The sequence below is a fragment of the Erinaceus europaeus genome, chromosome 15 (assembly GCF_950295315.1).
Source record: "Erinaceus europaeus chromosome 15, mEriEur2.1, whole genome shotgun sequence".
In the NCBI taxonomy this organism is placed as follows: Eukaryota; Metazoa; Chordata; class Mammalia; order Eulipotyphla; family Erinaceidae; genus Erinaceus; species Erinaceus europaeus.
The window spans coordinates 29,093,130-29,117,693 of NC_080176.1; the positions used below are offsets into that span (position 1 = coordinate 29,093,130).

The 24,564-nt window shown below is 48.5% G+C and overlaps 1 protein-coding gene across 9 annotated transcripts in view; it reads right to left on the bottom strand.

Moving 5' to 3' along the window:
• Nucleotides 1–322: 322 nt before the first annotated feature.
• The window catches only part of LOC103109016 (general transcription factor II-I repeat domain-containing protein 2A-like), a 55,143-nt gene continuing 30,901 nt past the window's right edge, over nt 323–24,564 (bottom strand). For 5 of the 9 annotated variants that reach the window (XM_060173530.1, XM_060173538.1, XM_060173529.1 and 2 more), the window contains 6 exons: nt 17,306–17,368; nt 14,882–14,959; nt 9,620–9,703; nt 6,947–7,130; nt 6,748–6,776; nt 323–3,101 (listed from right to left, as the gene is read on the bottom strand). In XM_060173530.1, coding sequence (XP_060029513.1) covers nt 1,504–3,101; nt 6,748–6,776; nt 6,947–7,130; nt 9,620–9,703; nt 14,882–14,959; nt 17,306–17,368 — 2,036 coding nt within the window. In that variant the 3' untranslated portion in view covers nt 323–1,503. The remainder of the gene's footprint in view (nt 3,102–6,747; nt 6,777–6,946; nt 7,131–9,619; nt 9,704–14,881; nt 14,960–17,305; nt 17,369–24,564) is intronic. The other 4 variants (XM_060173531.1, XM_060173536.1, XM_060173535.1 and 1 more) reach the window with 3 other exon arrangements.

Sequence of the window (24,564 nt, forward strand, 5' to 3'; positions counted from 1 at the left end):
CCTTTGTGTGTGTGTGTGTGTGTGTGTGTTATAAGTTCTGCTTGCAAACCTGTGTGTGTTACTAAGTTATGCTTTCAAACCAGCCCCCCCCCCCCCCAAGTCCCTGAGGATGTGATGAACGCAGTTCCACCGATGACCACCAGGGGAGCCAGCCACACCCAGAGTGCGGGGGTGGGGAGCTGCCTGGGTGGCATATCTACCAGGTGGTTACTGGTATGGGCCTCGAGTTCTCTGTGGGTGGGCGTCAATTTCAGGTGCTGCCTAGTGTCTCCACGGTGTGCCCGTGAACGGGAGAGACAGGTCAGGCCTGGGACAAGTCCCACCTTCAGGAGTTATTATTTTTATTACCATTATTATATTTGCCAGAATCTTGCTCAGCTCTGGCTGATGGTGGTGCTAGGAATTGAACCTGGTACCTCAGAGCCTCAGGCAGACAGGAGAGTCTCTTTGCATCACCAGTATGCTGTCTCCCCTGCCCTTGTTTTTTGTTTTTGTTTGTTGGTTTGCCTCCAGGGTTATTGCTGGGGCTTGGTGCCTGCACACGAATCCATAGCTCCTGCGGCCAGAATCCACAGCTCCTGTGGCCATTAAAAAATTTTTTTTTAAATTTATTTAGCCCAAATTTATTATCCTGCATTTTCTTAAATTTTTTTGTTATTAATAATTTGTTACAAGATTATAAGAAGACAGTGTGTAGTTCCACACCACACCCATCACCAAAGTTCCCTATCCTCACCCTCCCACCTCCCAAAGAGAACCATAATGAGTCTTATAGTTTGCCTGCTTTTTTTGTTTGTTTTATTTTGTTTGTTTTGGCAAGTTCATGTGAATCAGGTCTCTAGATTCCACATGAGTGAAACTATCTGGTAGTTGTCTTTCATCTCTTTACTTTAAATTTATTTTTGATAGGATAGAGAGGGCGAAAGATAAACACCCGCACACCTGCTTCACCACTTGTGAAGTGACCCTCCTGCAGATGGGGAGCCAGGGGCTCAAACCATGATCCTTACACTTTGTTCTTTGGCCATTGAAGATTTTTATTTATTATTGGTAGAGATAGAAATTGAGAGGGGAGGGAAAGATAGAGAGGGAGAGAGACACCTGCATCCCTGCTTCACCACTCTCGGAGCTTTGCCCCTGCAGGTGAGGACCAGGGGCTTGAACCTGGGTCCTTGCGCACTGTAATGTGTGAACTTAACCAGGTGTGCCACCACTTGGCCCCCTTTATTTTTAATTTTTCTTTTAAATTTATTTATTTGTTATTGGATAGAGGCAGAGAGAAATTGAGAGAGAAGGGGGAGATAAAGAGGAAGAGAGACAGAGAGATGCCTGCAGACCTGCTTCACCGCCTGTGAAGCAGCTCCCCTGCAGGTGGGGAGCCGGGGGATCCAACTGGGATACGTGTGCTTTACGCCACATGTGCTTAACCTGCTGCGCTACCGCCCGACTCTTTTTTTTTTTTTTAATGACAGGCCACTTAAAGGTGTTGGCGGGGTCAGCCTGTCAGCCGGTGGCCACGTGGAGGACCGAGTCCCACTGGGTGGTGGTGGCAGCGGGCTGGGTGCCCACTTTGGCCTTGCTGAGTTTCATGATGGAGAAGAGCTGCTCGCAGATGTGGGTACTGCCGAACATGGACAGGACTCGGGCGCAGTGGCTGCGGAGCAGGGGGAAGCGGGCCCCAGCCAGGTGCCTGTAGAAGTCAGGGCCCCCGGCCGCCTCCTGGTAACGGGCCTGGAGCCCCAAGTCACGCTGCAGCTCTGTGAGCTCGGCCCGCAGGGCCTCGGGGGCACCATCCGCCTGCACCGAGAACGGGGCGCTGAACAGGCGCAGCTCGGACTCACAGAGCTGGAAGTCGCCCAGCCGCCGGCGCAGCTCGGCCCGGAGCGCGGCCAGCCGGGGCACGTAGCAGGGGCCATAGCGCCCACCATGGGAGGCCGCCCGTAGGCTGGGGAAGTAGGCCAGGTGGTCCCGAGCCAGATGGTCCTCCCACGCCGCCAGCTTGGCCTCGAAGGCTCCCAGGATGTCCCGCAGCTGCGTCACCAGCTGGGCCGGGCCCAGCAGCGACAGGTGCAGGCCGTTGAGGTGCACGGTCACGTCGGCCAGGAAGGCCAGGTCTCGCACCCAGGCTGGGTCCCGAAGCTGCTCCAGCGGCCGACCTCGAGCGGCCAGGAAGGCGTCGATGTCCTCCAGGGAGTCAAGGAAACACCGCAACACCAGCCCGCGGCCCAGCCAGCGCAGCTCGGCCTGGCGTAGAAGGCTGCCGTACTGGGCGTCTAGCTCGCCCAGCAGCGCGGAGAAGGGGCCGCAGTTCGAGCCCCGCAGGCGGATGCAGGCCACCGCGCTCCGCACCACACTCATGACGTGGCCCATCTTCAGGGCCTCGACACCCAGGGCTTCGGGGCGCAGGACGCAACGCAGAGAGCGCACCCCAGGGCCCGCCCTGGCCTGCAGCCGGGGCACCAGCCCGTCGCCCGCGCCCACCATGGCCGGCGTGCCCGTGGATGCCACGCTCACCAGCTTGGCCCAGTCGATGCTGAACTTGTGGAGGCTCCTCTCCACCCGTGAGAAGACTTGGGCCGAGCGGGCACCCGTGATGGGCACAGTGTCCAGCAGCTCCTCCGACGCCTCGAGGTCGGTGTCTACACCACGGATGAAGAGGGCCAGCTGAGCTGTGTTGTTGATGTCCGTGATCTCGTCGATGGCCAGCGAGTAGGCCACAAAGGCGCGGAGCTTCTCCCGCAGCTTCTGCCACGGGGGTCCGGCAGAGTCGTCCGTGGGCCGGGTGGTCTCCATGGCCGGGGCCTCCCTGGCCAGTGCCCGGAGGTGCTGCGGGCACATGGGGCCAGCTGGGCCCAGCAGGTAGCCTCGGAGGGCTGCCTTGAGCTGCTGCAGCTTGTGCTCTCGGCCCAGCCCAGTGTACTGGTCATAGTGGTGACTGTGGTGGGTCTGGTAGTGGCGCCGCAGGTTGTATTCCTTGGCCACCGCCATGCTCTGCTTGCACACGAGGCACACGGGCATGCTCTGCACCTCGGCGAAGAAGTAGGCCTGCTCCCACTTCTCCTGGAACACCCGGCCCTCCTGGTCGATCTTCCGTTTCCCCACTTTGGAGAGGCACAGAGAGACAGAAAGATGGTGGTGAGAGGCAGTTCACTTCTGTGTGGGGAGGGGGAGCAGGAGATGGCCTCCCTGGAAGCTTGCCTGCCTCTCCCGACTGTGTGATGTCCTGGGTTCTAAATTCATTCAGAACCACATGGGACTAGCAGTATAGCGGGGCTGCAAGTCTGTCTGTCTCTCTCTCTCTCTCTCTCCCTCCCCCTTCCTAGATCCCTACCTCTCAGTCTTTTTTTTTATTTATTGGCGAGGACAGAGAGATTGAGAGGGGAGGGGAATACAGAGAGGGAGAGAGGAAGACAGACACCTGAAGACCTGCTTGTGAAGCGACCTCCCCCCCGAAGGTGGGGAGCCAGGGGCTCAAACTGGAATCTTTGCATGGGTCCTTGCGCTTTGTACTATGTGCACTTAACCTGGTGCGCCACTGCCTGGCCCTCTCTGAGTCTTTTTTTTTTTTTTAATTTTTTAAAATATTTATTTAATTTATTTATTCCCTTTTTGTTGCCCTTGTTGTTTTATTGTTGTAGTTATTATTGTTGTTGTCGTTGTTGGATAGGACAGAGAGAAATGGAGAGAGGGAGGGGAAGACACAGAGGAGGAGAGAAAGATAGACACCTGCAGACCTGCTTCACCGCCTGTGAAGCGACTCCCCTGCAGGTGGGGAGCCAGGGTTCGAACCGGGATCCTTATGCCGGCCCTTGTGCTTTGCGCCACCTGCGCTTAACCCGCTGCGCTACAGCCCGACTCCCCTCTCTGAGTCTTTTACAGAATTATTATCTGCATGTTAACACACAGGGTTTTTTCATTTGATCCCCAGGAGAACTCGAAAATTGTCAAGAATGACCACACCTAACTGACCTGCTGGGGGTAACATCACTGACAGCCAGCTGGCACTTTTTTTGCCTCCAGGGTTATTGCTGGGGCTCAGTGCCTGCACCATGAATCCACTGCTCCTGGAGACCATTTCCTCCCCTTTTATTGCCCTTGCTGTTGTAGCCTTGTTGTGGCTATTATTGTTATTGTTGATGTCGTTCGTTGTTGGATAGGACAGAGAGAAATGGAGGAGGGGAAGACAGAGAGGAGGAGAGAAAGATAGACACCTGCAGACCTGCTTCACTGCTTGTGAAGCAACCCCCCTCCCCCGCCGTGCAGATGGGAAGCCAGGGCTTGAACTGAGATCCTTACACCAGTCTTTGTGCTTAGTGCCATGTGTGCTTAACCCACTGTGCTACCACTTGCCCCCACTTTTTTTTTTTTTTTTTTTTACCAGAGAACTGATCAGCTCTGGTTTATGGTGGTGTAAGGGATTGAACCTGGGACTTTGGAGCCTCAGGCATGAGGGTCTTTTTGCAAAACCATTATGCTGTCTACCCCCTGACCCTTGAGTTTCTCTTTCTCTCTCTGTTTCTGTATCTATGTCTATCTGGAAAAGAAAAAAAAGTTCCCTGAAGCAGTGAAGCTCCAATGATGGAAAAAAAAAATTCTGGGGTGGGGTAGATCGCATAATGGTTATACAAAGAGGCTCTCATACCTAAGGCTCCAAAGTCCCAGGTTCAGTTCTCCACACCACCACAAGCTAGAGCTGAACAGTGCCCTGGTAAAAACAAACAAATAAAAAATTCCATGGTCTGGAAGGTGGCACAGTGGATTCTCAACCATGAGGTCCCAAGTTCAATCCCTGACAGCACAGTGATGTCTGATTCTTTCTCTCTCTCCTCCTATCTTTCTTATGAATAAATAAAATATTAAAAAAACAACTTTCCTTTGAGAAAGTGTAGACTGAGGGCCCAGGTGACGACACGCCTGGTTGAGGGCTCCAGTCAGAGACACGTGCAAGGACATGGGCTAAAGCCCTGGTCCCCACCTGCAGGGGGGAAGCTTCAGGAGCGATGAAGCAGGGCTGAAGATGTCTCTCTCTCTCTTTATCTTCCTTTCTGTCTTTCTCATCCTTCTAACCAAATAAACAAATTTAAAGAGAGAGGGGTAAGTGTACACAGAGATAGGAAGGCAACTCAGTGTTGGGCTAGAGGGCAGGCTGGGGGTGGGGCAAGTGGCTGAGCCCCAGGAAGGAGGAAGCATGATGGAGGGGTTCCAACAGCTGGCTGTGATGAGGGTTTCACAACTCTGTAAATTTCCTAGAAATCACTGTTGTCCACTCAACAAAGAGAAGGCGGAGGAAGCCCCCATCAAGCTCTCTGCAGAAAAAAAAAATTGAGCCCCCAGGTGAGCTGAGGAAGAATCAGGGAGCATTTAGGAAGAACGCTCAAGGGGGTTAGGTGGTGGTACATGCGGTTGAAGACACACAAGGACCCGGGTTTGAGCCCCCCTCCCCACCTGATAGGGGAGATACTTCACAAGCAGTAAAACAGGTCTGCAGGTGTCTCTTTGTCTCTTGCTCTCTGTCTCCCCCTCCCCCTCTCAATCTCTGTCTTAGCAAATAGAGAAAAAGAGGAGGAGGAGGAGGAGGAGGAGGAGGAGGAGGAGGAGGAAATAGCCACTTGGGGGCCGGGTGGTGGCACACCTTCTTGAGCACACATGTTACAGTGCACAAGGACCCGCGTTCAAACCCCTAGTCCCCACCTACAGGGGGAAAGCTTCACGAGTGGTGAAACAGTGCCGCAGGTGTCTCTCTGTCTCTCCCTCTCTGTCTCTCCCTCTCTGTCTCCCCCTTGTCTCAATTTCTGGCTGTCTATCCAATAAATAAATAAAAATATAATATAAAAAATTAAAAAGAAGAAATGGCCACTGGGAGCAGTGGATTCCTAGTGCCAGTACTTAGCCCCAGCAATAATCCTGGTAATGAAGAGGAAGAGGAAGAGGAAGAGGAAGAGGAAAAAGAACATTAGAGCTTTCCAACAAGTAAGGCCATTCAATAGTTGACTTGTTTTCTCTCTCCTTGAGAGGTCTCTTTTAGCCCCTGCCCTTGGCATCCAGGGAAGACACTAAAACTACTGTCCAGAAGGGGGAGTGATGGATAAAGCCCTGGACTCTCAAGAGTGAGGTTCCATCTCCAGCATCTGCCAGAGGGAGGCGTAACTCCCTCTCTCTGGTGTAAATAGAAAAGTAAATAAATGGGGGCTGGGCGGTAGCTCAGTGGGTTAAGCACACATAGCGCAAGGACTGGTGTAAGGATCCCATTTTGAGCCCCCGGCTCCCCAACCTGCAGGGGAGTCACTTCACAGGTGGTGAAGCAGGTCTGCAGGTGTCTGTCTTTCTTTCTCCCTCTCTGCCTTCCCCTCCTCTCTCCATTTCTCTCTGTCCTATCTAACAACTACTGCAGCAGCAACAACAATAACAATATCATTAACAACAAGGACAACAAAATGGAAAAAATAGTCTCTAGGAGCAGTGGATTTGTAGTGTAGGCACCGAGCCCCCAGCAATAATCCTGGAAGTAAAAAATAATAAACATAAAATTAAAAAAAAAATCTTAATAAAAGTAAATAAATAAGAAGGTACCTGGCCGTCAAAATCAAGCTATACTTAGCTGGGAGGCTTCCCAGCACATGAGAAATACAGTGCTGACTCATCAGCAGGCTCTGCAGAGGCCAGGCCTGGGCCAGTTGGCGAGCCCCCCAGGACACTGTCCACTGCCCACCAGGGGCAGGTGCAGCCCCTCCCCGCTGGGATACTCACCACTGCTCAGCTCGAGGCCTGGAAGCGGCCTGGGGAGAAAGAGACAGAATCAGCTCTGTGAACAGAGTGCTGAGCCACTTTTGTGAGAGACAGGCTGCCCTTGTCCCCCCTGCCATCAGGGTCCTCAGTTCCCATGGTCCCCTGTGTTCCTGGGCAGGGAGGGGGTGGCCCCGGGACCAGGTGGGGTGGTCTGGCCTACCGCACGATGGTGAACTTAATGCTGTCTGCAGCCTCCAGGATCTTCTGCATGGAGCTCGTCTCCAGGTATCCTGGGGCCTTGAACACCACACCGCGGGGCAGGCCGTGGACTTGCACGCAGCCCGGGTTGAATGTGATCTTCCGGTAGGGCACCTTCACCGGGAAGTCCACACCCACCGCTTCACCTGGGGTGTGGATGATAGGACAGGAGTCAGGCTGCCACCAGCTCTCTCCCCAAGCCCAGGTCCATTTTTCTCTGTTATTTCCGAAGGTTTACTCAGTTATTAACATTTGTATCCATTACACGTGGGAGAGAGAGAACCAGAGTATCACTCTGGTACATGTGACATGGGAGACTGAACTTGGGAGAGTCCAGCCCTGAGCTACCTCCCGGGATGTAAAAAGTCATTTTCTTTCATTCTTTTAATACTTTATTTATTGGATAGAGGCCAAGATAACTCAAGGGGGGAGGGGGAGCTAGAGGGGGAGAGAGGAGAGAGACCTATAGGCTCTGCTTCACTGTTTACAAGGCTTCCCCCCCATAGGTGGGGCCAGGGGCTTGAACCCAGGTCCTTGAGCACTGTAATGTGTGTGCTTAACCAGGTGTGCCACAGCCCAGCCTGTAAAGGTAATTTCATATATATATATATATATATATATATATATATATAGTCTTGGACCAGAGAATCAGCTCAGCCTATCAGAGCATCAACTGGTAGCCCCAGAGGCTGCAGGTTCAAGGTTCCCCTGCTATGCCCAGGTCCTCTCTCTCTCTCTCTCTCTCTTTTAACTTAAAAAAAATTTTATTTATAGCTTAAGGACCAGCGTAAGGATCCCAGTTCCAGCCCCTAGCTCCCCACCTGCAGGGGGGTCCCTTCACAGGTGGTGAAGCAGGTCTGCAGTTGTCTATCTTTCTCTCCCCCTCTCTGTCTTCCCCTCCTCTCTCAATTTCTCTCTGTCCTATCCAACAAAGACAACAGTAATAACTACAACAATAAAACAAGGGCAACAAAAGGGAATAAATTAATTAGTCAAAAAACATTTTATTTATTTACTTACTTATTGGATAGACAGAAAGAAACTGCGATGGAAAGGGGAGACAGAGAGTGAGGAAGAGAGAGATACCTGCAACACTGCTTTAGCACTTGTGAAGCATCATTCCCCCCCTGCAGGTGGGGATCAGGGGCTTGAACCCAGTTACTTGTGCACAGTCGTGTATGTTCAGCGTGGTGTGCCACCCTCCAGCCCCCTGCTCTGGTCATTTATCTCTCTCCTTCCTCCCTCACCCACTCATAATAAATACATACTATAAAAATTATTTATTGGGGGGCAGGGGGTATCGCAGCGGGTTAAGTGCACATGGCCTGAAGTGCAAGGACGGGCATAAGGATCCTGGTTCAATCCCCTGGCTCCCCACCTGCATGGGGTTCACTTCACAGGCAGTGAAGCAGGTCTGTAGGTGTCCATCTTTCTCTCCCCCTCTCTGTCTTCTCCCCCTCTCCATTTCTCTCTGTCCTATCCAACAACAATGACGGCAATAATAACAATAATGATAAACAACAAGAGCAACAAAAGTGAAAAAAACAGCCTCCAGGAGCAGTGGATTGGTAGTGTAGGCACTGAGTCCCAGCAATAAACAACCCTGGAGGCAAAAAAAAAACAACAAACTTATTGGGGGCCAGGTGATGGTGCACCTGGTTGAGTACACATGCTACAATGTACAAGGACCCAGGTTCAAACCTCTAGTCTCTACCAGTGGAGGGAAAGTTTCACAAGTAGTGAAGCAGGGCTGCAGGTATCTCTCTGTCTCTCTCCCTATCTTCCTCTTCCTCTCGATTTCTGGCTGTCTCTATCCAATAACTAAATAAAAAATTAAAATTAAAAATTATTTATTTACTTTAAAATCTTTATTTAATATTGACTAGAGACAGAGAGAATTTAGAGGGGAGGCAGATATAGAGAGGGAGAGAGACAAAGAGACACCTATAGCCCTGCTTCACTACTTGTGGAGCTTACACCCTGCAGGTGGGGACCAGGGGCTTGAACCCAGGTCTTTGAGCACTGCTATGTGTGCACTTAACCAACTGTGCCACCACCTGGCCCCCCAAATTATTTACTTATTAATGAGAGAGACAGAAGCAGGGCAGGACTCTGGCACATGCAATGACAGGGATCGAGCTCAGGATTTCATGTCTGCGAGTCTAGTACCTTACCCACTGTGCCACAGCCTGGCCTGCAATAAATACCTCCTTTAAAAGAAGGACTGGGGCCAGGCGCTGGTGAACCTGGTTAAGCATACACATTACAATGCCCAAGGGCATTGGTTCAAGCCCCTGGTCCCCACCTGCAGAGGGAAAGCTTCACAAGTGGTGAAGCAGGGCTGCAGGTGACTGTCTCTTTCCTGTTCTACCTCCTTGTCCTCCCCTCTCAATTTATCTCTGTCTCTGTTCAATAATAAATAAAGAAGAAAGGGTGGGGTTATAGCATAATGGTTATGCAAAGAAACTTTCATGCCTGAGGCTCTCAAGTCCCAGGTTCAATCCCCCACACCGCCATAAGCCAGAGCTGAGTAGTGCTCTGGTAAATAATAATAATAATAATAAAGCAGAAAAACTTAAATTAAAAAAAAATAATAAAAGGACAAGTACATACTTTCCCTAACAGGACAACTTACCGAATTTCCGCCGGAAGAGGTCATTGACTTGCTCTCGAATTTGTTTGATCTTTTCAGTGCCTGTTACAGTTTCCTTCTCATTATCTAAAAATAATGAGACAAGCAAGCAAACTTGCTTCAGATTTCTCACAGTGTGTCCCTCTGCCCCCCGGAGAACTGATGTTGGCCCACAAGAAAACACCAGGCTTGCCTGAGTGTTTGTTTCCACAGACAGTAAGTTTTCTGGAGGGGGCCGGGCGGAGGTGCACCAGGTTAAGCCCACATAGTATGGAAGCACAAGGACCCGCGCAAGGATCCTGGTTTGAGCCCTCGGCTCCCCACCAGCGAGGAGGTGAGGGTGGGGTCACTTCACAAGCGGTGAAGCAGGTCTGCAGGTGTATCTGTCTTTCTCTCTCCCTATCTTCCACGCCCCTCTCAATTTCTCTCTGTCCTATCAAAAAAAAAAAAATTGAAAAAAAAATAAATAACCACAGGAGCGGTGAGGCATGGAGCCCCAGCGATAACCCTGGGGGCAAAACAAAACAAAACTTCTGGAAATGCATCAATGGAAGTTGGGAAAGATGAACAAGAATTTTCCAAGGCGGGTGTAGATAGCATACTGATTCTGCAAAGAGACTCTCATTCCTGAGGCTCTGAGCTCCCAGGTTCAATCCCCTGCACCACCATAAGCCAGAGTTGAGAGCAGTCCTCTGGTTAAAAATAATAATAATTTTCGAAGTTGCAGCACTATGTGAACACACCATGTGCTACTTTAGTGAACATCTTCTTTTTCACGTTTATTTTTAACTGTATTTATTGATTTACTACCTGGGTTATCACTGGGGTTTGGTGATTGCACAATGAAGCCACCGGTCCCAGCAGCTGTTTTCTTTTCTTTTCTTTTCTCTTCTTTTCTTTTTCTCTTTATTTTCCAGGAAAGAACGGAACTGGGGGGGTTGTTACAGAAGGAGAGAAAGAGTGACACCTGCAGCCCGGCTTCATTGCTTAGCAAGCCTTTCCTCTCGGCAGGTGAGAACTGGGGGCTTGAACCTGGGTCCTTGCACATCATAATGTGATTGCCCTAACAGGTGCTGGTACCACTGTCCATCCACTCCCCTGCCCTTATTTTAAATATTTAATCAGACAGAGAGAAACTGAGAGGAGGGGGAGATACAGAGTGTCAGAGAGAGGGAGTCAGGTGGTAGTGCAGCGGGTTAAGCGCAGGTGGCGCAAAGTGCAAGGACAGGCCTAAGGATCCCGGTTTGAGCCCCTGGCTCGCCACCTGCAGGGGAGTTGCTTCACAAGCGTTGAAGCAGGTCTGCAGGTGTCTTTCTCTTCCCTTGCCTTCCTTTCCTCTTCCCATTTCTCTCTGACCTATCCAACAACAACGACATCAATAACAACAACAATAATAACTACAACAATAAAACAACAAAGGTAACAAAAGGGAATAAATAAAATAAATATTTCTAAAAAACCAACAACAACAAGAGCAACAAAAGGGAAAATATTTAAAAAGAGAGAGAGAGAAAGAGTGACAGAGACACCTGCAGCCCTGTTCACCACTTATGAAGCTTCCCTCCTGAAAGTGGGAGCAGGGACTCAAACCCAGGTCCATGTATATGGCAATGTATGTACTCCACCACCCCGACCCCACCCCACCCCCTTCACTTCTTTTCTACTTTATTTTCCTCCAGGGTTATGCTGGGGCTCAGTGCCGGCACTATGAGTCCACTGATCCTGGAAGCCATTTTTTCCCTCCCCCCCCAATATTTTTTTTCTCCATTTGATTGCATAGGACAGGGAGAAATTGAGAGGGGGAAGAGAGCGAGGGAGCGAAAAAGACCGAACTGAGAACTGCTTCACTGCTTTTGAAGCGGCCCCCCTGCAGGTGGGAAGCCAGGGGGCTCCAAACCGGATCCTTGCGCAGGTCCTTCCACTTAGTATTATGTGTGCTTAACCTAGTGTGTCACCATCTGGCCACCTCTTTTCTACTTTTAGATTTATGAGAGAGAGAGAGAGAGAGAGAGAGAGAGAGGGGGAGAGAGCGAGAAAGAGAGAGAGAGAGAACCAAAGCATCACTCTGCACACACGATGCTGGGTACTGGGCTGAGAGGGTCCTGTGCTTGAGAGTCTAACACCTTCTCCACGCGCACCTCTGTCTTCAGCACTAAGACAGAGACTCTCATGGTGCAACAAATGCAGAAATGACTAAGGTGACATGGTGCCTAGGGAAATATCTGACCACACTGAATGGTTTCTTTTTTTTATAGGAAAGCATAAAGAGGAATTGAAAGAAGAGGAGAAAACAGAGGGAGAGAGAAAGATAGACATCTGCAGACCTACTTCACCACTTCTGAAGTGATCCCCCCCCACCCCCCCACAGGTGGGAAGCCGGAGGCTCAAACCGGGATCCTTGTGACTATCCTTGCAAAGGTCCGGGGACTTTGTGCCACGTGCACTTAACCCACTGAGCTACTGCCTGGCCCCCTCATATTTAACATTTTTATTGTATTTCATTTTTGAATTTCCAGAGCTATTGCATGGTTCAAAATTCACAAAATAGAAAACTTTGTCTAGGGCCTGAGTGGTGGCTCGGTGGTAGAGTAAATGCCTTGCATGCAAGAGGGCCTGGGTTTGATACCTGGCACTGCATTATGGTTAAACAAAATAATAAAGAGGGCCGGGTGATAGCTTAGTGGGTTAAGTGCACTCGGCGCGAAGCGCAAGAACTGGCGGAAGGATCCCGGTTCGAGCCTCTGGCTCCCCACCTGCAGGGGGGTCGCCTCATGAGCGGTGAAGCAGGTCTGCAGGTGTCTTTCTCTCCTCCTGTCTTCCCCTCCTCTCTCCATTTCTCTCTGTCCTATCCAACAATGAAGACAGCAACAACAGAAATAATAGTAACAACAACAATGATAAACAACAAGGGCAACAAAAGGGAAAAAATGGTCTCCAGGAGCAGTGGATTTGTAGTGCATGCACCAAGCCCCAGCAATAACACTGGAGGCAAATAATAATAATAATAATAATAATAATAATAAGGAGCTGGATGGTGGCGCCCCTGGTTGAGCGCCTGTGTTACAGGGAACAAGGACCTGTGTTCATGCCCCCAGCCCCCACCTGCAGGGGAAAACTTCACTGGTGAAGCAGTGCTGCAGGTGTCTCTCTGTTTGTCTCTCCCTCCCTCTATCCCCCCATTCCTCTTGATTCCTGGATTCTTCTATCTAATAAATAAATAAAGATAATAAACAAATAAAATAGAAGAACTGGTGAAATAACTCCCGCAGACAGTGCACTGCTTGTGACACGCACAGGCTTGAGGCTTACAGGCCTCACCGGCGTTAAAGTAAGCTGTGTGCTGTGGCTTCCTTCTCTCGTTCTCCCTTTCTCTCTCATTCAAAAAATATATTTTTATTATCTTTATTTATTTATTGCATAGAGAAAGCCAGAAATCGGGGGGGGGTAAAGAGGGAGAGAGACAAAGAGACACCTACAACACTGCTTCACCACTTGCAAAGCTTTCCCCCTACAGATGGGGGTCCAGGGGCTTGAACCCAAGTCCTTGTACATTGGAATGTGTGCACTCAACCAGGTGTGCCACCACCCAGCCTCCTTCTCTGTCTCTCTGTCTTGATCTAACAAACAAACCAATATAAAACAAAATAGAGGCCTGTGAGTTGGCAAAGTGGATAAAGCATTAGACTCTCAAGCATGAGGGCCCGAGTTCAGTACCATGCATCACATATACCAGAGCGATGCTCTTTCATTAATTAAGAAATAGATCTTGGCTGGGGGTGTGGATCAACCTGCCAATGCCCATGTCCAGCAGAGAAGCAATTACAGAAGCCAGATGTCCCACCTTCTCCACCCCATAAAGATCTTTGGTCCATATTCCCAGAGGGATAAAGAATAAGGAAAGCTTCCAGTGGAGGGGATGGGATATGGAGCTCTGGTGGTTGACTCTGTATGGAATTGTACCCCTTGGATCCTACAACCTTGTCAATCATTATTAAATCACTAGCAATAATAATAATAATAATAATAATAAATGGGTGGTCCGGGAGGTGGTGCAGTGGATAAAGCATTGGACTCTCAAGCATGAGGTTCTAAATTCAATTCCCAGCAGCACATGTACCAGAAAGATGTCTGGTTCTTTCTCTCTCTCTCTCTCTCTCCTCCTTTCTCATAAATAAATAAAATCTTTTTTAAAAAGTTGAAAAACAAGAAAATGCAAAGCAGAACTTGGACTGGAGTTGGTGTATTGCACCAAAGTAAAAGATTCTGGGGTGGATGGGGGGGAGGTCCTGGAACGTGATGGCAGACTGAGAAATGTTACACATGTACAAACTACTGCATTTTACAGTTGACTGTGAACTATTAATCCCCCAATAAAGAAAAAAAGTGTTAAAAACTCATCTAATCCGGGAGTCGGGCTGTAGCACAGCGGGTTAAGCGCAGGTGGCGCAAAGCACAAGGACCGGCATAAGGATCCCGGTTCGAACCCCGGCTCCCCACCTGCAGGGGAGTCGCTTCACAGGCGGTGAAGCAGGTCTGCAGGTGTCTATCTTTCTCTCCCCCTCTCTGTCTTCCCCTCCTCTCTCCGTTTCTCTCTGTCCTATCCAACAACAATGACAACAACAATAATAACTACAACAATAAAACAACAAGGGCAACAAAAGGGAATAAATAAATAAAATAAAATTAAAAAAAAAAAAACTCATCTAATCCAAGAAAGAAAAGAAAAGTGGCCGGGCAGTAGTGCAGCGGGTTAAGCGCATATGGCGCAAAGCACAAGGACTAGCGGAAGGATCCCAGTATGAGCCTCCGGCTCCCCACCTGCAGAGGGGGGTCGCTTCACAGGCGGTGAAGCAGCTCTGCAGGTATCTTTCTCTCCCCCTCTATCTTCCCCTCCTCTCTCCATTTCTCTCTGTTCTATCCAACGACAGCAACAACAACAACAATAAGAACAACAATAAACAAGGACAACAAAAGTTAAAAAAAAAAAAAAACAGCCTCCAGGAGCAGTGGATTCATAGTATAGGCACTGAGTCCCAGCAATAACCCTGGAGGCAGAAAAATAAATAAAGAAAAGAAAAATATCTTAAAACCGAACAGAGAGAACATCATAGGTGACGGAGAGAGTGATTTTTTGGTGAACTAAGAAAAAGATAACATCTCAAAGGGACTAAAGAGACTAACCCATGTCACAAAAGGGTCAAAAACAGAACAAAATAAAAAATACTGTAGAGATGGCTTGCAGCCAAGCTCCGAAGACCTCCTCACCTGGGTCTGTCACCTGGACAATGTTGAGATCTTCCACACCTGTCGCTGAATTGGCACTGCTGGATGAATTAGTGTTCCCTTAAAGCAGAAGTGGACATTTTAGAGTTAGCAGAGAACAAGGCCTGCACTTCTGTAAAAAAATGTCCCAGTGCCACTTGGAGCAGAAGCCTGACCTGAATTAAAAGAAAAAAAAAATCGGGCCCAGGTGGTGGCATACCTGATTGAGTGCACGTTACAATGCGTGTGAGGACTGGGGTTTGAGCCCCTGGCCCCCACCAAGGGGAAAGCTTTGTGAGTGATGAAGCAGGACTCCCTGTCACTCTCCCTATCACCTCATTCCCTCTTGCTTTCTGGCTGTCTCTATCCAGTAAATAAATGAAGATAATAATTCTTTAAAAATCATGGCCTAGGAGGTGGTGCCATGGGTAGAGCACTGAAGTCTCAAATATGGGGTTCAGAGCTTGATCCCCGGCATTGGATGTGCCAGCACGATGCCCTGCTTCTCTCGTCTTTTGTAAAAATGTAAAAATACATCTTTTTTTTTTTTAATTTTTTTTTTTATATTTATTTATTCTCTTTTGTTGCCCTTGTTTTATTGTTGTCATTGTTGGATAGGACAGAGAGAAATGGAGAGAGGAGGGGAAGACAGAGAGGGGGAGAGAAAGATAGACACCTGCAGACCTGCTTCACCGCCTGTGAAGCGACTCCCCTGCAGGTGGGGAGCCGGGGCTCGAACCGGGATCATTAAGTTGGTCCTTGCGCTTTGCGCCACGTGCGCTTAACCCGCTGCGCTAGCGCTCGACTCCCGTAAAAATACATCTTAAGAATAAAAACTCCAGGAGTCAGGCGGTAGCGCAGCGAGTTAAGTACACATGGCACAAAGCGCAATGACCGGCGTAAGGAACCCAATTCAAGCCCCTGGCTCCCCACCTGCAGGGGAGTTGCTTCACAGGCAGTAAAGCAGGTCTGCAGATGTCTTTCTCTCCCCCTCACTATATTTCCCTCCTTTTTCCATTTCTCTCTGTCCTATCCAACAACGAACAACATCAACAACAAAAAATAATAACCACAACAAGGCTACAACAACAAGGGCAACAAAAGGGGGAAAAATGGCCTCCAGGAGCTGTGGATTCATGGTGCAGGCACTGAGCCCCAGCAATCACCCTGGAGGCAAAAAAAGAAAGAAAAAAAAAGCCCTGGAGAGTGGAAAGACAGCATAATGGTTATGCAGAAAGTTGTTCATGCCTGAGGCTCTAAGGTCCCAGGTTCAATCCCCAACGCTGCTATCAGGCAGAGCTGAGCAAGGCTCTGGTCTCTCTCTGTGTCTTGCTCTCTCTCTCACTCAATAAAATAAAAATAAATTCGAATTAACCTATATAAAAAAAGCCAGGGGCTGGGTGGTAGTGCACTTGACAGACCACACATGTTACCACGTACGACGACCCAAGTTCAAGCCCCTGATTCCCACCTGTAAGGTTCACTGTTTGGCCATATGCACCCCCCCAAGTTTGAGCCCAGCCCCCCAAACACTGACGGAAGCTTCAGTGCTATGGTCTCTTTTCACTCTCTCTGCCTTTATCTTATTTATTTTTATGGTAAAATTGTCTCTTTTCTTTTCTTTTCTTTTCTGCCAGCAAGGTTATTGCTGGGGTTTGTTGCAAGCATTACGAATCCACCGCTCCTAGTGGTCATTTTTTTCTCTTGCTTTCTTACTTTCCTTCTTTTTTTTTTCTTTTTTTCTTTTTATTTATTTATTATTGGAGAGGCAAACGCTAGAAGAAGAAGATTATTGGAGAGACAGAGAAATCGAGATGGGAGGGGAGATAGAGAGGCAGAGAGACACCTGCAGCCCTGCTTCACCATTCGAAGCTTTTCCCCCTGCAGATGGGGACCAGGGGCTTGAACCCAGGTCCTTGCGCTCTGTAATGTGTGCGCTTAGCCAGGTGTGCCACCGCCTGGCCCCCTTACTTTCCTTCTTTCTGAATTTTATTGGATAGGATGGAGAGAAATTGGGAGAGGACAGGGAGACAGAAAGAGGGAGAGAAAGACACCTGCAGACCTGCTTCCCCGCTTGTGAAGCAGACCCCCTTGCAGGTAGGGAGCCGGGGTTCAAACCTGGGTCCTTGTACTTGGTGGTATGAATGCTTGACTGACACCACTCGGCTGTCTCTATCTGTATCTTTAAAGTAGGAGGAGGAGGAAGAGAGGGAAAAGAGGGAAGAGAGGCTAGGGAGATAACATAATGTTCATGCAAAAAGCCATATACGAGCCTCTGAGGTCCCAGGTTCAATCCCCAGCACCATCATAAGCCAGAGCTGAGCAGTGAGGTGGTAAATAAATAACCCAGAGCACTGGGTCCTTGATGGGAATATCAAGTGCCCCCGAGAAACCCTGGAAACTGTATTTAAAAAAAGAGCAACTGACCTTCAACTTTCACCTCTGCGACAGGGGCCTCGCGAGTTTCCGAAGGGCTGAGCTGGGTGACATCTTGAAAAGAAAATGTCTCAAATGACATTCATTATGAGGGATTCTCAGGTTCCAGCTTTCAGGGCTGCTGTCCCCCAAAACACTCAACACACCTTTCATTTGTCATCGGCATAAAAAGACAGGGCCAGGTGGAGGTTCACCTGGTTGAGCACATGAGCACATGAGCAAGGGACACAGGTTCGAGCCCCCGGCCCCCACCTGCAGGGCGAAAGCTTTATATAAAGCAGGGCTACAGGTGTCTCTCTGTTTCTTCCTTTCTTTCTCTCTCTTTCTTTCTTTCTTTCTTTCTTTCTTTCTTTCTTTCTTTCTTTCTTTCTTTCTTTCTTCCTTTCCTCCAGGGTTATTGCTGGGGCTCAGTGTCTGCAGTAGGAATCCACTGCTCCTAGAAGCCATTTTTTCCCCATTGTTGCTAGATAGGACAGACAGAAATGGAGAGAGGAGGGGACAACAGAGAGGGGGAGAGAAAGATAGACACCTGCAGACCCGCTTCACCACTTGTGAAGCGATTCCCCTGCAGGTGGGGAGCCAAGGGCTCAAACTGGAATCCTTACGCTGGTCCTTGTGCTTCGCACCATGTGCGCTTAACCCGCTGTGCTACTGCCTGGCCCTGTCTCTCTCCCTTTCCATTTCCCCCTTCCCTCTCGAAAATATTAAAAAAAAATCACCATCCCCCCAGACAATAACTTAGGTCACCTGCATATTAAATGTCAGGCTCAGGCAAAAACTAGTTGGTCATGGGCCCCTTGGAATATACCTAAAATAGACCTACTATCTTTTCCCAAATCTTCATCTACAATATTCCAACCATTATGTTCATGATTAGTCAAAAATTTGCTCTGCTTTCTATCTTAACTCTTTTTCAACCACCAGGTTCCAGATTCTACCATGATGCCAAGTGGACTTCCTAGGGCAGAGGACCCCACCAATGTGTTCTGGAGCCCCACTTCCCCAGAACCCCACCCCACTAGGGAAAGAGAGAGACAGGGCTGGGAGTATGGATCCACCTGTCAACACCCATGTTCAGCAGGCAAGCAACTACATAAGCCAGACCTTCTACCTTCTGCATCCCATAATGACCCTGGGTCCATGCTCCCAGAAGGTTAAACAATAGGGAAGCTATCCAGGGGATGGGATGGGATACGGAGTTCTGGTGGTGGGAATTGTGTGGCGTTGTACCCCTCGTATCCTATGATCTTGTTAGTGTTTCCATTTTATAAATAATTAAAAAAAAGGATCCAGGTTCAATCCCTTGGTTCCCACTGCAGGAGGAAGCTTCACAAGCGGTGAAGCTGTGCTGCAGGTGTCTCTCTTTATCTCTCCCTCTCTATCTCCTCCTCCCCTCTTGATTTTGTACTGTCTGTCTCTATTTAATAAAACATTTTTTAAAAAACCATACATCTCTGTCTCTCCTGCCCTTAAACCGCTTCCCTTTCTCACAATTTCTCTTGTGTCTTATCAAATGAAATAAAGTTAAAAAAAATAAAAGATTCACTTTATTGGGTGGGGGTAGATTGCATAATGGTTATATAAAGAGACTCTCATGCCCGAGGCTCCAAAGCCCCAGGTTCAATCCCCCACACCACTATAAGCAAGAGCTGAGCAGTGCTCCAGTTACAAAAAGAAAAAAGACATAGAGAGTCAGGCGGTAGCACAGTGGGTTAAGCACAGGTGGCCCAAAGCACAAGGTCCCAAGTAAGAATCCCGGTTTGAGCCCCCAGCTCCCCACCTGCAGGAGAGTCACTTCACAAGCGGTGAAGCAGGTCTGCAGGTGTCTATCTTTCTCTCCCCCTCTCTGTCTTCCCCTCCTCTCTCCATTTCTCTCTGTCCTATCCAACAGTGACAACATCAATAATAACTACAACAATAAAAAACAACCAGGGCAACAAAAGGAAATAAATCAATATTAAAAAAAAGAAGAAGAAAAAAGACAAGCACAAAGGTTGTTTTAACTGAAAAGAGATGATGGTAATAAAGCAATCAGGGAAAAAAATAAAGCAATCAGGGGAGAAGAGAAACTCTCAGATACTGTCTGACAACACTGCGGTGTTGGGGTTTGGGGAGGGGGGTAGCATAGTGGTTCTGCACCTGCCTGAGTCTCCGAGGTCCTAAATTCACTCCCCAGCACTGCCATCAGCCAGAGCTGAGCAGGGTTCTGGTTAGGAGTAGACCAAGAGGGCCTTTATGTATATTTATTTTTATTTATTTATTTATTTGCCCTTTTGTTGCCCTTGTTTTTTATTGTTGTTGTAGTTATTGTTGTTGTTGATGATGTCATTGTTAGAACAGAGACAAATGGAGAGAGGAGAGGAAGACAGAGAGGGGGAGAGAAAGATAGACAGCTACAGACCTGCTTCACTGCCTGTGAAGTGACTCCCCTACAGATGGAGAGCCGGGGGCTCAAACCTGGATCCTTATGCTGGTCCTTGCACTTTGCGCCACCTGTGCTTAATCTGCTGTGCTACCGCCCGACTCCTCACAGGGGGCCTTTTGTTTTTTAAAAATTTTTTTTTATTATTATTTTTTTCCTCCTCCAGGGTTATTGCTGGGCTCGGTGCCTGCACCATGAATCCACCGCTCCTGGAGGCCATTTTTTTTTCCCCCCTTTTGTTGCCCTTGTTGTAGCTTTGTTGTGGTTATTATTATTGCCCTTGTTGACACAATTCGTTGTTGGATAGGACAGAGAGAAATGGAGAGAGGAGGGGAAGACAGAGAAGGGGAGAGAAAGACAGACACCTGCAGACCTGCTTCACCGCCTGTGAAGCGACTTCCCTGCAGGTGGGGAGCCGGGGGCTCGAACCGGGATCCTTACGCCGGTCCCTGCACTTTGCGCCACATGCGCTTAACCCACTGCGCCACCGCCCGACCCCCCACAGGAGGCCTTTTATCAAAACTAAGGAATCAGTGTGGTTCTAGTCCTTTCTTCTTGGCACCAGGAATTAGGAAGATAAAGAAAGTCATTTGTGGTAGTCAGGCGGTAGCACAGCGGGTTAAGCACAAGGACCAGCGTAAGGATCCCGGTTCGAGCCCCGGTTCGGATCCCGGTTCGAATCCCTGGTTCGAGCCGGCTCCCCACCTGCAGGGGAGTCGCTTCACAGGTGGTGAAGCAGGTCTGCAGGTGTCTTTCTCTCCCCCTCTGTTTTCCACTCCTCTCTCCATTTCTCTCTGTCCTATCTAACAACAACATCAATAACAACAACAATAATAACTACAACAACAATAAAAAAAAAACAAGGGCAACAAAAGGGAAAAATAAATTATTAAATATTAAAAAATGTCATTTTTTTGCATTACTCTTAGGCTACCAGCAGCCCCCAAGAATCCACAGTCTGTTAAGACACAGAAGTACAGGGACCAGGGGTAGGGTGGGGGGTGGGCGTGGGGGGTGGGGTCTTGCACACCTGGTAGAGTGCACATGTTGTCATGCACAAGGACTCGAGTTCAGGCCACCAGTCCCCACCTGCAGGGGGGGAAGCTTCATAAGTGGTGAAGCAGGGCTGCAGGTGTCTCTCCCTCTCTATCTCCCTCCCCCTTCTCAATTTCTCTCTAGCCTATCAAAGAAGAAAAAAAAAAAGTCAACAAACACAGAAAGAATTATCACAGGCCTCCCAGGAGATGGTGCAGTGGTCAGAGCATTGGACTCTCAAGCACGAGGTCCTGGGTTTGATCTCCGGATCACATGTGTCTGAGGGATGCTCTGGTTCCCTCCTCCTCTTCTTCCTCTTCAATTTCCTTTTCCTCCTCTTCTTCCTCCTCCTCCTCTACTTCTTTTTCTTCTCTCCCCCCCCCCCCATAACGACATAAGCCTTTAACAATTAGCACAGGGCCAACAGGTAGGGTGCCTGCTTTGCCATGCCTGTGGCTCAGTTTCCAGCCCTGGGACATCATGGGAGATGCTATAGTGCTAGGGAAGCTCTGGCACAGTGGTGTCTCTCCCTCTCTCCATCTCTCTGTCTCTCTCCTTCTCCCTCCGAATGAATGACTCAGAGTGATGAAATCACACAGGCAGAGGGGCTTGGAGGGAAAAGAGAAAAAAACAACTACAAAACCGTGACATGGGGGCCAGCAGTAGTGCAGCGGGTTAAGCGCACGTGGTGGGATGCATAAGGACCTGCGTAAGGATCCGGGATGGATCCCTCAGCTCCCCACCTGCAGGGGGGTCGCTTTACAGGTGTGAAGCAAGTCTTCAGGTGTCTATCTTTCTCTCCCCCTCTCTGTCTTTCCCTCCTCTCTCGATTTCTCTCTGTCCTATTGATGAAGCCCTACTCCAGAGGAAAGTCTGACTAGACAGACTAGTGGCGCTCAGTCTGGCTCATTTCAGAAAGGCTCAGGGTGCTGACTGCCATTGTTGGGAAAGGGAGGGAGACAGAGACGCCAACTAGAGCAGCTGCGGGTTCCCGTCTGTTGCAGCCCCAAGGGACGGGTGAATGGACACTGGTTCTTTCTGTGCTACTCCTGCAGCTCCCTGTGGACCTGTGATTCTTTACTTTATTAATTTTAAATAAAAAAAAAAAGAAATGTTTGAGAGAGAGTGAGAGGACATCATTCAGGCAACTGTGATGCTGACAACTGAACTCAGGACTTCATACCTGAGAGTCCCATGTCTTCTCCACTGTGCCACCTCCCAGGTTGCTCTGAATTTTTTTTTTGCCTCCAGGGTTATTGCTGGGGTTCAGTGCCTGCACTACGAATCCACTGCTCCTGGAGGCTATTTTTTTCCATTTTATTGGATAGGACAGAGAGAAATTGAGAAAGGAGGGGAAGATAGAGAGGGAGAGAGAAAGATAAGACATCTGCAGACCTGCTTCACCACCTGTGAATCGACACTCCCTTGCAGGTGGGGAGTCGGGGGCTCAAACCTAGATCCTTGCATACACTGGTCCTTGCGTTTTGTACTATGTGTACTTAACCTGGTGCACTGAAATCCTTTTAGCATAAACCACTCAACGGCACTGTAAACGAGCTGCCCTCCATACTATGATCTTAAACATCTGTTTGGAAAAATGTGTTTCATAAGCCAACCCCAGTGCTACAACTGATTCTTTTTCTTTTTTAAAGTTTTTATATATTTTGGATAGAAACAAGAGAGCAATGGAGAGGTCATGGGGAGACAGAGAGGAAGAGAGATAGAGAGACACCAGCAGTCCAGTTTCACCACTTGTAAAGCTGCCCCCTGCAGGTGGGAAGCAGGGACTTGAACCAGGGTCCTTACACATGGTAACATGTGTGCTCAACCAAGTGTGCCGCTGCCCAGCCCCTCTAAGTAGGACTTCTTTGTAAATATCTTGGTCTAAATAACAAGGGCAATAAAAGGGAAAAAATAGCCTCCAAGAGCAGTGGATTTGTAGTGCAGGCGCCAAGCCCCAGTGATAATCCTGGAGGCAAAAATTAAATAAATAAATAAATAAATAAATATCTCTGTCACTCTGTCTCTTGCCTGTTATTGAAGAGGAGGAGGAAGAAGAAAAAGGAGAAGAGGAGGAGGAGGAGGAGGAACAGCAATATCAAATTCTACCTCTATATCACCAAGTGTAGCCCTTTCTTAAGCTGAACTTTCCTCTCCAGATGCTGTAAGCAGAACCTCTGCCAACCAGAGAACTGAAAGAGTTCCTTTTAATAAGAAGCCTGAGCTGGGGGCAGGTGGTGGCGCACCTGGTTAAGCGCACATGTTAAATGTGCAAGGACCAGGTTCGAGCCCCTGTTCCCCACAGCAGGGAGAAAGCTTCATGATGGTGGTGAAGCAGGGCTTCAGGAGTCTCTCTGTCTCTCTCCCTCTCTATTTCCCCATCCCCTCTCAATTTCTCTCTGTTTCTATCCAATAATAAATAAAAAAATATATCTTAAAAAATACAATATATTGAGGCCTGGTGGTGGTGCACCTGGTTAAGTGTACATATTATAATGCACAAGGACCCAGGTTTGAGCCCCTGGTCCCCATCTGCAGGGGGAAAGCATCATGAGTAGTGAAGCAAGGCTGCAGGTGTCTCTCTGACTTTCCCTTTTTATCACCCCCTACCCTCTCAATTTCTGGCTGTTTCTATCCAATAAATAATAAAGATAATAAAAACAATTAAAAATGGAAGTCAGGTGGTGGTACAGTGGGTTAAGCGCACGTGGTGCAAAGCGCAAGGACCAGCGTAAGGATCCCAATTTGAGCCCCTGGCTCCCTACCTGCAGGGGAGTCGCTTCACAAGCGGTGAAGCAGGCCAGCAGGTGTCTTTCTCTCCCTCTCTCTGTCTACCCCTCCCTTCTCGACTTCTTTCTGTCCTAACTAACAACGACATCAATAACAACAATAATACCTACAACAACAATTAAAAAAGGGCAACAAAAAGGGAAAATAAATAAATAAAAATTTTTTAAAATTTAAAAAGAACAAATTATTTTAAAAAATTCATTGTGTGTGTGTGTGTGTGTGTGTGTGTGTGTGTGTGTATGGTGGCTCACCTGGTTGAATGCACATGCTATAATGTCTAAGGACCCAGGTTTGAGTCCCCAGTCCCCACCTACAGGGGAAAAGCTTTACCAGGGGTGAAGCAGGGCTGCAGGTGTCTCTTTGTCTGTCTCCCTCTCTATCACCCCCTTCCCTCTCAATTTCTGGCTGTCTATATCCAGTAAATAAGTAAAGATAATGAAAAAAAACTTTTTTAAAGAAGAAGCCAGAGCTGGGAATATCCCAGCTTGTCCACCTTGTGTGCTTAATTAAAACAGGGTGTTCCTGGGAGTCAGGCAGTAGAGCAGCGGGTTAAGCGCACGTGGCGCAAAGCACAAGGACCAGCATAAGAATCCTGGTTCGAGCCCCCAGCTCCCCACCTGCAGGGGAGTTGCTTCACAAGTGGTGAAGCAGGTCTGTAGATGTCTTTCTCTCCCCCTCTCTGTCTTTCCCTCCTCTCTCCATTTCTCTCGGTCCTATCCAACAATGACATCAATAACAACAACAATAATAACTACAACAATAAAACAACAAGGGCAACAAAAAGGGAATAAAAATAAATAAATATTAAAAAATTATTATAAAAACAGGGTGTTCCCGGGAAGATACCTCAGTAAAAACAAATTGCAAAGCAAACAAACAAAAAAACAGATCAGGTGCCTTGACCTAACCTTCCCTCGGTAAAACCATTTCTGTGATTTTGTCACTCAAGGAAGAGGTTTGGTTTCCTGAACAGAGAACAAATAGCATGTGAAAAGAGGGACAC